This window comes from Zootermopsis nevadensis, unplaced genomic scaffold (genome assembly GCF_977971745.1).
Source record: "Zootermopsis nevadensis isolate Lab colony 2312 unplaced genomic scaffold, Znev_1.0 Znev_ptg000053l, whole genome shotgun sequence".
NCBI lineage: Eukaryota > Metazoa > Arthropoda > Insecta > Blattodea > Termopsidae > Zootermopsis > Zootermopsis nevadensis.
Window position 1 is genome coordinate 28,346 of NW_028259185.1, and position 17,029 is coordinate 45,374.

At 40.3% G+C, this 17,029-nt stretch overlaps 1 protein-coding gene across 8 annotated transcripts; it reads right to left on the reverse strand.

Annotated features, from left to right (window-relative positions):
* Positions 1-139: 139 nt before the first annotated feature.
* On the reverse strand, positions 140-16,483 carry LOC147871455 (transformation/transcription domain-associated protein-like). 8 transcript variants are annotated; one of them, XR_015538768.1, is made up of 9 exons: positions 16,336-16,471; positions 16,150-16,245; positions 15,333-15,457; positions 14,759-14,903; positions 11,769-11,893; positions 11,000-11,151; positions 10,433-10,508; positions 8,548-8,660; positions 2,221-8,133 (listed from the first exon to the last, which is right to left on the reverse strand). XR_015538768.1 is itself a non-coding variant. In XM_087361181.1 (9 exons), exons 7-9 carry the CDS (start codon positions 10,493-10,495, stop codon positions 8,128-8,130), a joined length of 291 nt encoding a protein of 96 aa, XP_087217307.1. In that variant the 5' UTR covers positions 10,496-10,508; positions 11,000-11,151; positions 11,769-11,893; positions 14,759-14,903; positions 15,333-15,457; positions 16,150-16,245; positions 16,336-16,483; the 3' UTR covers positions 2,221-8,127. The 8 variants fall into 8 exon arrangements, 6 of the variants coding, with proteins under 6 accessions (XP_087217303.1, XP_087217307.1, XP_087217308.1 ...); XM_087361181.1 differs by having other exon boundaries at positions 8,476-8,697; positions 16,336-16,483; XR_015538769.1 differs by lacking the exons at positions 16,150-16,245; positions 16,336-16,471 and adding an exon at positions 15,596-15,753.
* Positions 16,484-17,029: the final 546 nt, after the last annotated feature.

Sequence of the window (17,029 nt, forward strand, 5' to 3'; positions counted from 1 at the left end):
GGGCTGTCCAACCCAAGTTCATCTGAGGTATTCTCCTATAAGAACTGCCTCGACCCCCGAACCAACCAACATCACAGAATGAAGACAATTGTCATTACATTTGTGACATAATTAGTAATAATACAATATAAGAAACTTAACCGTAACGTGAACGACAGTTTTTGTTGTTTGTATGTTTTTCCTATTAAACTCAGTGCGTAACCAAACTGCTTTTGATTCAATCTGAAATAACTCCTGAAACTTTCTTCTTCTAATGATAAATGATTCTTTATTAACAGACAGAAAGATCCTTCTTCGCGTCTGGTTTTGAATATTGAACTCGTAGGTTTTCTTTCTTTCTTTCTTTCTTTCTTTCGCAACAAATAACACAGCAACACATCTTCTTCTTCTTCTTCGAGTAACCTTTTTAGAAGCATTTTTATACTCATTTTTCACAGAATATGTGCACGCGTCTCAAGAAAACAAACACTTTGCCGCATGTCTCGGTCGTCACCTCAAAAGTGAGTGGCGGGAAGCTGCGATGAGTCCGTCTCTGTCGCGTGCAGCCAAATTGTACCTTAAGAAGACCCCATAAATATAACTGCAGGTGGTACATATAGTTACCACTGTGCTTCAAAGAGTTAAATGCATCTAAAAATATTTGAGACACGACCTGCAGTTTAACATTCCGTGATAAGAGAACTTTTCCATCACAGTGATCGTGTCGACAGCCATAAAATGCAGACGTCCTCTTCAGGAAATTCTGCCACGAGCTCTCGTACCGGATCCTGCCTGAAGCAAGAAATCGCCGCGTGAACCAATTACTTAGGTCAAGGCCAGCGGAAATCAGGCAGAGCCGTGCGTGAGACGACGCAGCTGCGATAATGATAAAACCTCCTCGTGATTATCTTTTTACAATTCAACGGATTACACAGCGTCGAATGAGAGGAAGACAATGAATAATGAATTAGAAAGGATGTGGAAGGAAGCGGTCGTGGCCTAATTTACGGTACCATCCCGGAATTTGCCTGAAGGGGCTGAGATAGCCGGGCTCTGAGCCGAGATTTTAACCCGGGACCTGCCGAACACGAAGCAGGCCTTTAACAGAACCCCGAGGATCAACAGAATCCTCCGTCTGTCCTAGTGCCAAGCCACACGGATCCAGTCCACGTACTCGCAACTTATTTCCATAAAACCAACCTCAATGGTATCCCCCATCTCCTTCTTGATCTTGCAAGTTGTCACTTTGCCAGAAACATCCTTGCTGTAAGTGAGATTTCAGCTTCTCACAGCGGCAAGTAATCTAGTAGAAACTGGCCGACGTTTCAGAGGTGCTTATTACCTACCATCATCAGGGCGATGAGTGCCCAATGATGCAGGAAGTAAGCACCTCTGAAACGTCGGTCAGTTTCTACTGTATTATACGGCGCGACATCCCGGAGAATTTTCGTCTTAATATTGCAACTCTGACACCTGATTCAATCGACCTACGAGTCCAGTCCGTCGAAACCTTTCACTGCATCAGCACAGCTGAGTGCGATGATGAAACCATTAATTCATTTTATGCCAAGTACCCAATGTTTCATGCTTTTCAGCACAAAAGCATTCGTCCAAAACGCAAAATGTAGGCGTTTGTGACACTGCATAAATGCCACTGACCAAGTTTCGCGTCGTAAATAATCCAAACACAAGAGAATTATTGAACATACATTAACTTGAAAACATCCAAGTTTCCCAATTAAAATCTGAGGGCCCACAAAATTGAGCCATCGTAGGTTTAGCTTCATGAAAATCTGTAGCCATTATTCAGTCTTTGTATAAATGTATTCAAATACATTAGGACTGTTCTCGTCACGTTATGAGCTCTAGATTTGACTGCGAAACAAACTATAGAACAGAATGCTTCTTGACAACGTAATAGTCGCTGGGCTATTCAAGAAATCTGACTTCTGGAAAAGTATTCTAGACTTCCGTGGTTTGCCCTATTAGATCACAGCGCATGGAGCATTATATTTGTTATTGACGCTGAGAACCAAGCAACGAACAGGCATCGACGCGCGGCTTGGGAACTGGGCGCTGTGGAATGGGGTTCGTACTCGGCAGGTTACTGGTTTGAATCCAAGCCTGTATGCTCTGCTGTTGTACTTAGTTACTGTGTTTTATGCGGAAACTCTGGATAATAAAGACAGGTGGATGGACTTTCGGACAGGTAGATAGATAGAGATCTGCTCTGCCATAATCTTAAGCTCAGAGGGGGTTCGAAACATTTATTACATGAATAACCATCCCCTCATACATAAAAAGTAAAGATCGAAAGAGGTGTGTTATACATCTAACGCACAGTAAATTTTATTTCAACGACAATTAACATGAAACACCCTGTTTCAGCTCAACCTTCTTTTAAATGGGGGTGGAGTCGCATAGCGTGTGTCACCAAGCAAGCTACCACAGCTGCAGTTTTAGTAAGTTCACTGTGACAAGAAATTCAGGAACGCTAAAATTGTTGAAATAACACGCACGTTGCATTCTGCATTCATGGTCAGTTGCATCGTAACTCAGTAAAGTCCCAAAATTTAAAAAGTTTGCTTGCCGCATTTGAACGTTAAACAGTGAACGAAAGTTCTGACAGCGTACAGAAGTAAAACGCCTGTCGTCATAACCGGTTCTTTTTAAATTATAAATTACGCATGTCTTTTGAAAATCAGCCTCGAGCACGTGATAAAATAACTCCACCCCACAAAGTATTCTTGTACCCAATCGGTAATAGTCTCTACAAACCTCTAATTAGATCACGTGGCTAATAAAATATGCTCGGTACGGAATGATTTTCTGGATACGGACACTTGTTCTCGAGTCTTAGCTCTGTCTTCTTCTTCTTCTTTTTATCTTTAAGTTTCATTTTTACGTCTCGGCCTTCTAAAGCCGGTCCAAACCGACGCGCACTGCCATAACATAACAGCGGAACGCGAAAATGTGGACCCAGGTTTGTGGCCGAAATTTTTAACAGAGTAATGTCAATGAAATTGACCATGTTTCGCACCCATACAAAACAACAGGCAAGATTATTGTTTTGTATACTTTAATTTTCAGGTTCTTAGAAATCAGACGGGAAGACAAAATATTTTGAACTGAGAAGTAGCAAGCATTTCCCGAATTTAATCTCCTCCTAACTTCCTCGTGAGCATCATTTTGAATCGTTATTGTTTTTCCCAAGTATTTGAACTTTGTCACACTTTCAAAGGACTTATTAGCCTCCTTAATGTCTGTCGCGTACATCGCGGTGTCCGCTACGACGTGGCTGGTCGCACACTGCGTCCCACCCCGGAGAGTGACGTAGCTGGTGGGATATTTCGGGGTTTTGATGGGTTGTCTCAGGGATTCTTAATTAGCTTAGCGAATCGGTAGGCATGGACTCGAGTCTCAGTTGGTGTCACGGCCAATTCATAACCTGCGTGATCGTTGATCTAGAAATGTTGATCCCGCGTCTCGCAGTCCAATCCTTGATGCTTTATGATCCACGGCGCACGCTTGAGATGGCTCCCTCGCCCCTTCCGGGTCTCCCACTGAGGCTTTATTCTCATGGCCTTGTTTCCGTCGGTCTCTCGACTCGCATCTGCTGACATGGGATTGTATCGCTCGCTCTATCCGTGGTTTCAGAGTCCTGTTCTGTCCTGGGTGTGACGCGAGGCTATGACGTCATTTACTAACCCATGCGGCATTACCAGCTGATCGGGGCAATGACCTCCCGCTCGCCGATGTAGTAAGCCATCTTTGTCAAGGTTTACAAAAACATGCCACAGAAATTATGCGACCTTTGTTGCAGAACCGGGCAGTTAACAAACAAATTTTGGAAAAAGAAGGTTACGCCTTTTCATAAGCATAAAATTTTCGAGTTCTTCTCTCTCTGTAGAAGTAAAAGTGCGTAAGAGCTTACATGATTAAGGACTTTCCTGCCTAAGTTACACGTTTATATAAACCAAGAGCACAATACGTCATTTAAATTTATCAAATGAACGCGAGAATTACAGTTGGGAACAGTCACGCTACTCTCAACCTGCAATGAGCAAGATATTCTATGGTTCTCGGCTTGTCAAAGAATAGCCCACTTCCTTTACTGAACCAGAAGATTCATTATCGTGTTCGGAAAGCCAATTCGCTACATCGAGTCTCCCTAAGATCCATCTTAATGTTATCCTGCCACCTACGCCGAGGTCTCCTCCCTTCAGGCCTTGTAAACACTCAACTCGCCCTAACAACATCGGGTGTGGAGCTCGTCAAGCATTTTTCTCTCTTATCTGTCCCACTCCCGTTTTGGGTCCAAACATCTTCCTCAACACACTGTTCTCAGAGCCCCTCAGTCTATGTTCCTCCCTCAAAGTGAAAGACCACATTTTGCACCCATAAATACTTTGCACTCAATAATAGCAAACATTCCCTGGATTTAATCTGCTGATGTAGGGAGATAATGAGAGGGAGATTCGTCGATAATTAGGCTTCTAAATCCGAAATAAAAATTCTTCAGAGTTCCCTAAAACACTTTAATAATGTCGATGTATCAGGAATTGTAAAGTGTTAGAATTATTATCTTAGCATCGACATATTTTTATTAAGATTCTGGGCCACGAAACACGTTTAATTCCTTTAAAATTGTAAAAAGTTAATTGCCTACTGGAATATTCTTTTATTATCAATGTTGCCGTGAACACACACAAGTCAATCTAATGTTAATTGAAATTGTGTTAAAAAGAAGACAAGTCTAATTCTCTTACACGAGTTCACAAAAATGCAGATGAAAACATTAAATGTGATGAACAATAATAATAAATAGGAATCCCTTACCTCAAACTTTGTTCAATTGTAAGAGACCACGACGTCCACCAGCAATGATCGATCTAATCAAAACTAAAATGGAAAGAGTGGAGGGCAGTTTGACAGATTTCTTAATAATTCTTATATAAGATAAGAAATTGTGATATTCTATATTAGTAAGAATTGCCACAAACAACATATTCCTTCCACCTAACATTTACCTTGTTACAGCTGAACCTAAACGATAACAAGCCGCTGCATCCAGTCTGTACAAAAAGTCATTATTTCATGGTCACCAACTCTGAAATGACAAATGTTCGTGTAAAAGACAGATCAATGAAAATGTCACCTTATATTTTAAACTGCGGCGTAGCTCAGTCTTTTGTGTGGAAGGAAACAATCTTGGATGAAGATAAGTGCAAAATTCCTCTGACAGCATAGCCGAGTTTCCAGGAAATTCCAAAGTGCTATGGCCGTGACATTCCACATGTAACCAGATTCATTCAGAATGGAGTTGCCTCTTTCCACATCCTACGTCATTAGGAACCCTGCTTATTCCAAACTGCATTACAACACTGATATTTAAACACCGCAACCTATCTGCTGTCACACCACAGCGACCAGAATGGCATATCCAGATCACATCAGGTGTTCTGAGTAAAGGTGACAATTCTGAAAAAAAAGTAACACACACATCGCGAAGACAAGTTTACTGCAATTACTGTCATCATCATTATTGCCATCTTCTTCCAAACATCTGATCTGCCATATGCAACTTCCGTGCTCATTCTTTTCCTTTCTGACTGCCTCACTGGAATCCTAACAAACTGGCTATACTACCAACTACAAAACATCAGTGCCTTCCTGGACAAACATGTAGTAGCTAGTTTTAACACTTTTCTTAGTATTCAAATTGAGCCGAGTTGTTTTTTAACGATTACGAGGACGAACAAGACCTCAAATCAATGTAGAAATACACGAATTCTGTCGGCCAATGTACAAACGTTCTAGGCTACACTTCGGCAAGTTGTCAAATGTCACTTTCATAAATTACAAAGGGACCCTTTTCCCCCGCCCAGTAACGTATCCAACGCAACGAATTATGGTCGTATCACGTAGGAAAATGGTGGGGACAAACGAAGTCAAATCAGACGACAAAACGATGAAGTAAAGCAAACGTGAAAAGCCGTTCAATATGACCTTCGTGACTGTGTGTTCGTAAATAATTTGTTTCGGCTACGGTAAACAAATGATCATTTCCTTGTTAACCAAAGCAACGCGCCATTCATTACGCTAAACTACGTTCAATTTTTCTGCTACCCTTTTTAAAATAATCCGCACACCTACGCCCACATCTTGGGGCAGATTTTTATTCAAAGTCTTGGTTACTCGTATGGTCACATTTCCAGCAATTACAGAAGCAGCAGTTTGCCAGAAGACAACTGCCTGCCTTCTCTCTCTCGCTCCACACCCAATTCACATAACATGATGGAAGGATGACTGTAAGTGCTAAAGAAACTGGCAGGGTGCTGGGGCCACCTACCCGGTCGCAAATACTTAGACATTCTGTAATATGGACGTGGGGATTCCCCACTAAGTAAAGGAGCCACCAAAAATTTCTTACTTTGAGGAAACATCTCTCCATGACACCAGCAGCAGCACTCTCAATGTAACAAGTAGAAACACAACAAAATAAAGAAAGCAATTCTACAAAACAATATTTTGTATCTGACATTACGTCAATAAACAGTTTTACGAGATGAGTTTTAGTGCACGCTGATTACTGAATTGCCAGCATGTCTACACGAGAATTTCTGATTGTGGTCACAATGTTTATTAAGATCCCGGGACCCCTTCAACATCATAATCGTATGTTGATTGACTACCCAATAACAAGATCAATAAAACGTGCAACAAACAAAGCTACGTTCTACCTCCAAGAATCATACGCAAAGGAATCTTCACTCGCAGACAGCTCAAACACTCTAATATTTTAACAAACATCCTGCAAAAGAGCTGTACCACTTAAAGTCCCCTCCCTTCCATTTCAGAACGGATTCTTACAGTAGTAATAAGTTCTAGAAATGAATGGAGGGGAGACACGGGTTTCGTATTGTATGCATTTCCTTCCTGATTTCTGCCCTCTAAAAAATAACTGAGGGTTTTCGTGGGTGCGATATGGGAGCCCAAGATGAGAGGAAGGAGGGGTTATGTAAAAATATATTTATGAGGGAGCAGCCAAGGTGGTCAACGAACACCAAACAGACATCATATATCATTTCATTTCCAGGTCAACAATCTTTAACCAAACTAAATGGTCAATAACTTCAGCCTGTCTCTCTCTCACACACACAAAAAAACAATCTCTACATTCTTCCTATAAACAATCTGACTGACAACACTAACAAATTAGTCTTTCCTAAGCCAAGAACTCTTCACAACCATTTTACAGACATAAAATAACAATCCTGACAACACCAGCACTGGTACATTGTGACCCACATAAGTGGCACTGCCTTTCTATACTTGGTTCCAACCAACCAAACCACTCCTCATTCCTAATGCAAATCCCCTTACCCCACCACCAACCACGGAATATACCAGAAGTAATACTGAGCCTCATCACATGTCCATGAGACTGACACCTGACAACTCTCAACATATGGTTAAGTCTCAAATAAATGGAACCTCTGACAGTCATCTCCATTTTTGCAAACAAATCCAAATTCATAACGGACACCACACCACAAACTTACAAGTTTTGTAACCGATCCCCTTGCTCAACACAGGAAACTCTAAACTTAAGCACAAGAACAGAAAATATCCCGGCAGCTCCGCTCACTGTGCACATCTCACATGTAACAAAACCTTATCACAAATAGTCACCACCCTCGTCTACAAGCTATACCTAACCTCCAATTTTGATGTCCTATAAACAATATATTCACTAGAGAATCATGAATGCCTCTAGCGTACCACAGATACTGCAATTATGCCAATCTCTCACCGCACATAGGTCTTTCGACATATCAACTAACATACTTAAAGTCAAGACATCTAAAGTACCTAATAAAATTGGACAGACTCATCTCTCTCACACGACAACCACATCAAATACATTCTAATGCTCATGTACTCACACAACGAATGCCTCGTTCAGACTGATATCAGTCTCTTGCGGATACGATGTTCCTTCTTTTCCCAGCAGGTTTAATCTTCTGACATCAAGTCGGTCTGCCAACTGTTGCCGCACGTACTTCAACGCTTCTCTGGCTAGCAGTACGCGGGTCACATGGTGCTCAGTAGAATCTGAAGGATCATTCTGTTTCTCGTAATCTGCTACTCCTAGAAAGAAAAAATACATTCACATTCAAGAAATCAAGACATCACACTCTTCTAAGAACACACAGTTTTACTTCACCAAGCAGTCACCTTAGCCAATGAACAAGCACCTTCCATTTTCAGAAGACAAATTCTGTCAAGTTCATTACAAACCCATTGACAAGTTAACTTTAAATACGGGTCACGACAGTGTCACAGCCAGCGACCTGACAAATTCTGAACTCCCTCGCTTACAGATTCATATTGCAACCTTTCTTTCCTCCCCCCCAGCAAATTTAAAACATTCGCCAAGTGGGCCATTATTCCACACGTCATAATACTGCAACTACAAACTCTACAACTCACACACATCACGTCAGACCCACGCAAGTTCCGTTGCCACTGATTCAGTGGATATTTAACGAACAGTTCGCTTGCCGTCTGTTTGGAGCCGAGGATGTTGATCGTTGCCTCCAAGATGAGAACAAGTGCCAGGTGTCCCGGCTTACACGGCTCCCTCTCCTCGTGCCCCATTATGACAGCAAGGGAGTCTGTAAGCACCAGTCGGTCCATGCCCTTCAGGTTCGCCTGTTTTGATGTCATGGAGAAAGGACTTAAATGAAAGATTAAGAAATGGCAAGCCTCTACCACACAGCCAACATCTGTAGCACTTCTACTACTAAGGTGAATTCAACCGACAAGGGGCAATTAGATTTATTTTCCATATCACCATCAGTAATGCCACTTTATAATGCCTTCTGGAAGCAAAGGTGGAAACTTCACCATCAGTAATATAAATTGTTTCAATGTTGAACAATCTAAATTTATAAAACTGAACTCACCAGCTTCCTGTGATATCGCCACCATTGTGTAGTGACAAACAAGGAACACCGTCGTAACTCTTTCATGGCTGCAGCAACAAACACTCCTACCAACTTACACGACAGGCCTTACTGGTTTTTCCAGATATGAAGCAGACGCTTTCAACAAGTTCACATACTAAATGTGGTTTTAAGAGAGATTTCAGGTTCTCACAGTGGTCTTTGGGTTCTAACACCACTTGGACTTACAGAAAACCAACACCGATTATGATTTTTAAACATTTAATGGTTCGCTATATCAGCTGAAGTTATCCTTGTGACTAAGCGCAATGCCATGAGGCAGTGGGAGCATGGAGGTAAACTCCATGCATTCTCAATTAAGATGTGCGATCAGAAAGTTTCTAGACTGCGCCTATAAACACCCGTACACTTATCTCAGGTATTAAATTTATCCATCGCCCTCGAAGTAGTTCCCCTGGGAGTGAACACAACGATCCCAGCGCCGCTGCCAAGCCTGGAAGCATCCCTGAAAATCTTTCTTCGTCAGCCTGTGAAGCACCATCTGCGAGTCTGCCTGAATCTCTTCTATCGTCTCAAATCTCCTTCCCTTTAGCTGAATTTTCATCTTTGGCAAGAGGAAGAAGTCACACAGAGCTTAGAAAGGAAGTTGGGGTCGGTTCTTGCAAGATCTTTGAGCTCCTGACAAACGATAAGTCGATTCTGCTTCTGGTCTTCAGACAGGATGCGTCGCATGTGGAGTTCTTCCTTTAGAATCAGCTGACAGGTCCCGTAGCCTATCCCAACAATGTCGCACAAGTCATTGATGGTACGACGTCGATCTTCGTGAATGGCCTGCCGAATCTTCGTAACATTTTCGGGCGTTGTGCTCGAAGATGGTCGTCCAGAACGCTCATCATCATCGACAGAGGTTCGGCCATTTTTAAAACGTGAATGCCACACAAAAGTTTGTGCACGACCCATTGCGGACTCCCCAAATGCTTGCTTTAGCATTTCATAGGTTTCCGTAGCTGTTTTGGCGAGTCTTTGGCAAAATTTGATTTGTTCATGAAAATCCGCCATTCCGAAATCGCAGGAGGGTCAGTGTAATGCACTACCAAAACGCCCGTAACTAAGAAACAAATACTAATTCGATGATGCCGGCTGGCACACTGATTCACTATGAATGTAGGCCCAACCCCTTAGCGGCAGAAGCTCGTACTACATTCGGTTCACCCTCTATTGACACAGCCTGAAACTTTCTGATCGCACCTCGTATAGAACTATGTGGAGGTCAGCCTCAAAATGTGGTTCCTTACACTGGCAAAGAAAAATCACGTTCTTCATTGTTTCTTTTTAGTCTCAATAGAAGAAATAGACAAGTTCTTCATTTCATTAAAACCATTTACTACTTTTCAGGAAAAAAAGGTCTTCTTCTTTCAATAATGGTATTATAATTCAGAAAAGAAGTTTATTAAACAATTTACTCAAATGGATGAACTTGCCTGTGACTGCCGTCTGGTGAGTGGCTCTGGCTTGCTTGTCCTGCAATCTGTACGGAATCCCATGGACTGCGGAGATCTCCACATGTGGATCATCAATGACAATGAGTAAAGATAATCACACTCACATCCTAATGTTCAGTGTACAAAATGTTGGTCACAACAGTGGCCAATGCAGTTGCTGCTTCCTAAATCAGCAACTGATGTAAGAGGCACAGAGCCAATGGGAAATCTGGGTTTATGATATGACAAAGAAATACATTACTTGTAGAAGCCTCCTGGTACTGGCAGGATACTAAACACAAACTAATTGTGATACAGCCTCTAACGGGCTCACTGTACCAGTAAATAATGAGTTCTGGGTGCTCAGAGAAAAATCTATAACAGTGCCTCATAGACTGCCTTGGGACTCGCTTACAATTCTGCGTTGAAAAGCCAGTGATTAACAATCCGTTATGTCATGTTAGTACCATCAGGCTGGAAAAACATCTTTTATTTTGTACACTATTTTAATATCAAGAATGAGGTTAGTTTGACAATATTCTTCTGCCTCCAACTGCTCTTATATACCTTGGACAGGAGAACAGCTGCTGCACTCTATTCTCATCATCATTAAAATTCAGGGATGCCACCAAGAAACAGCAAATTATTTCCCAGCACTGACGACGGTAGAACGGATCCGTCGTGCTCGACTTCAGAGCACCAGATGCTGTCTCCACGACCTGGAAAACACAAGCAGCAGTTTCAAGTTATAACGAGTGACAACGCAGGCCAGATTCACTGGTAAGGGAAGTCAAATGTTTTAGTTACAGTAACTTTCAAGTACTGCACTTACTGTAATACTCTAAACACCTTTTCTCCACACCAGGGCGCATGTCATATTTATTTCCAGAACCTTTGGGTTTCATGGACACCTAGACTTTTATTTTGTACGTAAAAAATGAGTTTGACAAATCTCAACAACACTGAAATAAAAATTAACTACAAGCATATAATTTTTGTATAATCTATGCTAACCCTAATAAACGTCAAAAAGGAACGTACTATACGCGTATCAAGTCATTTAATAATCTTCCACCAACAATTAAAACTCTAAATGATTTAAAGGTGTTCAAGCCTGCATTGAGAGGTAACCTCTTTCCATTCTGCAGATTATTTAACCTCTGCTGAAATTTCTTTAGTTTTATGTATATCTATAATCTATATTTAAAGTGGTTTTGTATTTCTATTTAAAATTCTGAGGTTTATGTATATTTTATGAAATGACTTGTTCTCCATCCTTTGGTTTAGTCCTAAGAAGGATCTATGGAACGTAAATAAACTCTACTCTCTAACATACCTGAATAATGCAATTCCTTATCCAAGTCAAAAACGCTCCAGGTGCTTCGTTCTGTCTCGTTCTTCACATCTCCAACTCCAAATAAGCTGGTTCCCCAGCACGAACACAACTGATCTTCTGAAACACTGATATTCAGACAAATTGGTCTGCCGTGTCTTCGTGTGACACCTTGATACCAGTTCACATGAAAGTTGCCACTCAGCACATCCACCGAAACTTGAAATGAATCTTGACGAAATTAAAAGTGAAACAGTTTCACATGTAAAAGTTGAAGGAGAAAAAAGAACAATAACTCATGAAGAGAATGTACTACTTCAACACTAATCAACTAGTTTAATACGAAACATTTAGTTGTGGAATTTGTTTTGCTTAATAAAATATTTTAATATCCCAACTAAAACACTACTAATCAACTATATTATCTCAGCTACTGCTATGGAGATAATTAAGAACCACAAGACACAAAGCAAACTTTACAATTGTTCTAAGCTTACTCATGAATTATATATAAAGATATTGCAGTACATAAACCAAACATGTAGTAATGAGCACATAATTGTGTTTGGAAACTTGAAACTGTCTTTAGAATTAAATATGCAGTCATTACTGTTCAATATTTGCCTGCCAGAGTCAGAATCTCTCCGGACGCATCATTCCCAATCGTTGTAACACGTCTTTTGACACTACATAACTTCTGACGTTACAACTAATTAACCGACTCGATGTGGAACTGTCTTCGAGAAAATATTAGTTAATCGGTCACAGGTATAAGGGCCCTGTGATCCCGTATCAATCTCTCCACATCCCAGAATGGCCACGTCAGCCCTGATGATAGAGACAGTGTTTCTCTTAAAAATTGCAATCTACCTACAAGTCTACAGGTTGTCACAACATTGCGATATACACGTGATTCTAACTCTTGAACTGACTTACACTTTACTTACTTAATAATAAATGTTGTTATACATATGGATCGCTGCAATTTTACACATTTCACTTTGATATTTGGTTATGAAACTGTGTCCGTCAAGACAAATACAATAACCTCTTCAGAAGTTACTACGTCAGGCTTACACATTTACCTACATGCTTTGCCTTGGATTTTTAACTTAGTTTAACAAAAATTGGAATAAAAAACCTATAATAATGTATGGAACACCAAACAGGCAGTTCACACTAAAAACTTCTCTTCCTCACAATGCAAATGCAAAATCAGCATCAGAATTTGTTTAACTTCTGCTTAAACAAAAATGACCAATTATGTTACAGTTCTCAGAGGAAAGCAGTTCACATGCTCCTTGTGTCGTGATTAGTAAAATTGCTGTAATGTATTACATACTATATCAAAATATTACCCTTTTAGTTTACATCATATTAGTAAGTTCCAACCATAACTGTAATGCACCTTTTCAATGCAGCCTCATTAAAATTACATCCTAATTTATTTCAGCATTCAAAATCGTGTACAGTTTCCACTGCAGAGCAGTCTTTGAAATATACAAGTTCTTTTAGGCGAAGATCTCATAACCTTACAACAGATTTAGAGGATGACCCATTGTCAGTTTTATGTGACTGATTAGCATTTTCCACTTTGAATGTGAGTCAAATTTTCGCTCACTAATATTGATTCTGGCATAACAGATCAAGCATGACCACATCTTTCAAATATAAAACAAACTTAAAAATGCCAAACAGCAGCTTAGTACAGGACCCAAAGGATCCGGTACCCATTGCAGAGGAGGTTGGGTGGGCCCCAGAGCCGGTCTGGACGCAGAGACCAGAGGAAAAATCCTCGGTCCCCGTCGGGGATCGAACCCCGATCGCCCAGCCTGCAGCTAGTCACTGTACTGACTGAGCTATCACAGCTCACGATACTGCAAAGTCAAGTATCTTAAAAATAGCTAATTTTGTTAAGACCACAAAGCTCAACCTCATTGACACAATGCACAATGATGGATGGCACCATGGGAGCTGTACGAGGAGTGTAATAAGCGATGGTGCCCGTCACACCTCCACGACGAGTCGGGGTATTATCCACTGACACACATGCCAGAGGCACCTGTTCTTTGCATTGCGGGTGACAACGCTCTACTGTCTCGACATTTCATTGCCACTTTCCCAAATTTAATCCTGAAATAATGCACATACAAATCTGCACTACAGAACACTTTGGTGAAAATTTATCATACAACTCTGGAAAAGAAAACAAATTAGGAATGTTTCAAAATGAAGTTCAGAACCCAAATAACTTGACCTAAGAGAGATAAAGTGACGACTGAGAACAGAAAACTGCGTAATAAAGATTCAGAATTATTTATTTTCAACTGGCACTGGTACTGTTGCAGTGACTGAATAGAAATCTGATTGGTTGTTGGATGTAATAAATACTGACACTTCAAGATATGGCTCACTTCAGTTCAAAAGAATTGAGTGGATCAGAAGAAATCGGTAATTTTCATTCTGTACTTTTGTGCGCAAGACAAAATTCAAAGTTAGCGGATTTACTTCCACGTACAATTGAACAGCACTCCACCAGTGTTAGAGCTGGGTGTCAGAGGGTTTAACCGATTTCGGCACCAACCAGATTCCTCCGATTCAGACGAGTGCGTAACATTTTTTTTTCAACAGCTATAATGAAATGTCAAACAAGCCACTGCTGAAATTATAGTGATCCAGAAATCAATCTTTTAACATTCCTTTCATACATTTACAAATGATTTCTCTTTTTATTACTATTGGGTGGAGGGAGGGGGCAAAGAGACACAATTAAACAAGGATAAGACAAGAAAAGTTATGAAAAATGTACACAAAGTTTGCCTGGAAAACCTGAAGGTAATAACAGGACACTTATATCCACTCTTATGTCACAGAATTATTTATTTCATCTCACATACCCCATAATCTATGTCTTTCAATAGAAATGAGATACCGAGTCTGGCACCCATAAAATCGACCTTTTAAAGACAGTTTACACAATTACTTTTGCGTACCTGTACTCGTTTGAGGAGCAGACAGTCGTAATGTTGCCCATGGAATGCCGCTATCATGGATTCCGACCTTCCGGGGTTCACCGGTGGGAAATTCCTCCGACTTGGTGGGTCCACCTTCCTTTCCTACAGTCTCCACCCCAACCAGCTAGCAGAGCAGAAAAGTACACGCTAATGATGTTCCATACAGGGGTTTTTACAAGAAACATTTAATGTTTTATCAAATGCTTTGTACTAATGCAGTCCTTGTTCTGTAACGACTGACTAAAGCCCAATGGTAACTACATGTACTATCTGCTTTAATATTAAGAAATTGCATTTTGCTCACAGAGTGTATTTATAGGTTTCACATTATTTTAACAGTAAACAAGAGATTATTTCCTCCAAAAAGCATTGACTAACTAATTTGTAAACTTATTTTCCAGGTTATGTACATTCACATGTGAAACACGTCCTTGTAATTGTGTCGAAAGTACTGAGGTTCATGTATGTTGTATGAAATGACATGTTCTACATCATTTGGTTTAGTCGTAATAAGGATCTATGGGATGTAAATAAACTCTACTCCCTAACATACCTGAATACTGCACTTCCTTATCCAAGTAACAAACACTCCAGGTGCTTCATTCTGTCTGGTTCTTCACATCTCCAACTCCAAAAAAGCTGCTTCCCCATCACGCACACAACTGATCTTCTGAAACACTAATATTCAGACAAATTGGTCTGCCATGTCTTCGTTGTTACCAGTCCACACACACTACAGATACAGTTCATATGAAATTTGCCACTAAGCACATCCCCTGATCTCAAACTCCTCTTTCAGACAGACAAGGCACTCACACTGAATCTATAACCGTACACCTCCTCGGAAAGCAATTAGATCACACGAGGGCCTGAGGTCTTCCTTGTGGCATCGTGAGCCATGCTACAAACACCCGATACTTTGTCACCAGGAATCTAAAGTGTGTACCTGTTGGTGTGGTGACCACGTAAAATGTGCTAAAAATAAACACACCCTAGCCTAGGTTGGGAATTGCATTTTTTACTAACTTTTCACGTTATCATCATTATATTTTTATTGTATATAATGTATAGAAAATTATGCAGATAAAAGTGTATATATATATATATATATATATATATATATATACACACACACACACACACACGTATTGAGCTTCACGTTGCCTGCATACAGAACAAATTTTGCCAAAGTTGCCCACACCCTGAAGAATGTTTGGCAAGCCTCGTGTAATACGTAGTTCCCTTTGTTGGTCTTCCATCATCAGGCCATCTAACCTCCCGTATTCCTTCAATATCCAAACTATACTCCCCCACCTCAACTGCTAATGTATCCAGCGCCTCTGTTCTATGTGTTACAAAAACCCACTCACCTACTGTTGAGATTTCTTCATCTATCTCAGCATCCAACTCTGTATCAGATGCTTTGGTTCTGTCCTTATCTTTTAAAAAATTAACAGATTCACCCTCTGAAATGATACAGGATTTCGGTATGTAGTACATTTTCAATAAATAAATAAATATAAATAAATGAAAATCTGAAACGCAAGCACATATACCTATATTAATTCTAAATTTTAAAGTTGACGAAACATATCCGCCATGTTGTGACGTCACAGTCAACGCCCAGTGAACGCGAATGCATGATCAGCACACAATGGAATAAAATTTTCTAGGCTTTGAAGACTTTCGATTTGTTCGCTACAGTCCTGCAAAATAAGAGAACACATTACATGATGGCCAGCGGCCATATTCCTGCGATTTGTGTGACAAGTCATTCATCGATCAGCATAACCTTTAGACCCGTCAGCGTACGCACAGTGGTAAAAAGCTATATTCCTGTGATGTAACAAATCATTCTGTTTTCAGGGTAATCTGAAAAAAACATCTGCTCATCCACAGTGGATCATGTTAAAACCTCTATATAATATTAAAGAATAACTACAGAATAAACTTTATATACTATAATCAATAAACTGAATGTTTATTTAAATTCTCATTCATCAAAACCAAAAGCAGATAAAATATTTTCAGACACACTGTGACCAAGAGATGGACTTTCATCATCTGAGCTTGAACTGTCATTCAGTTCAAGAGGAGGTTCACCATCATCAGTCTCTTTGTCATTCCCATAGAAACTCTTGCAGTCATATCTTAACTCTACTGCAGCAGTGTTACATGAAGGATTTGGGTCACTAAAGTTGCCAATTATTTCGTATGTTTTAGACACTTCAATTTCCTTTTTAAGAATTA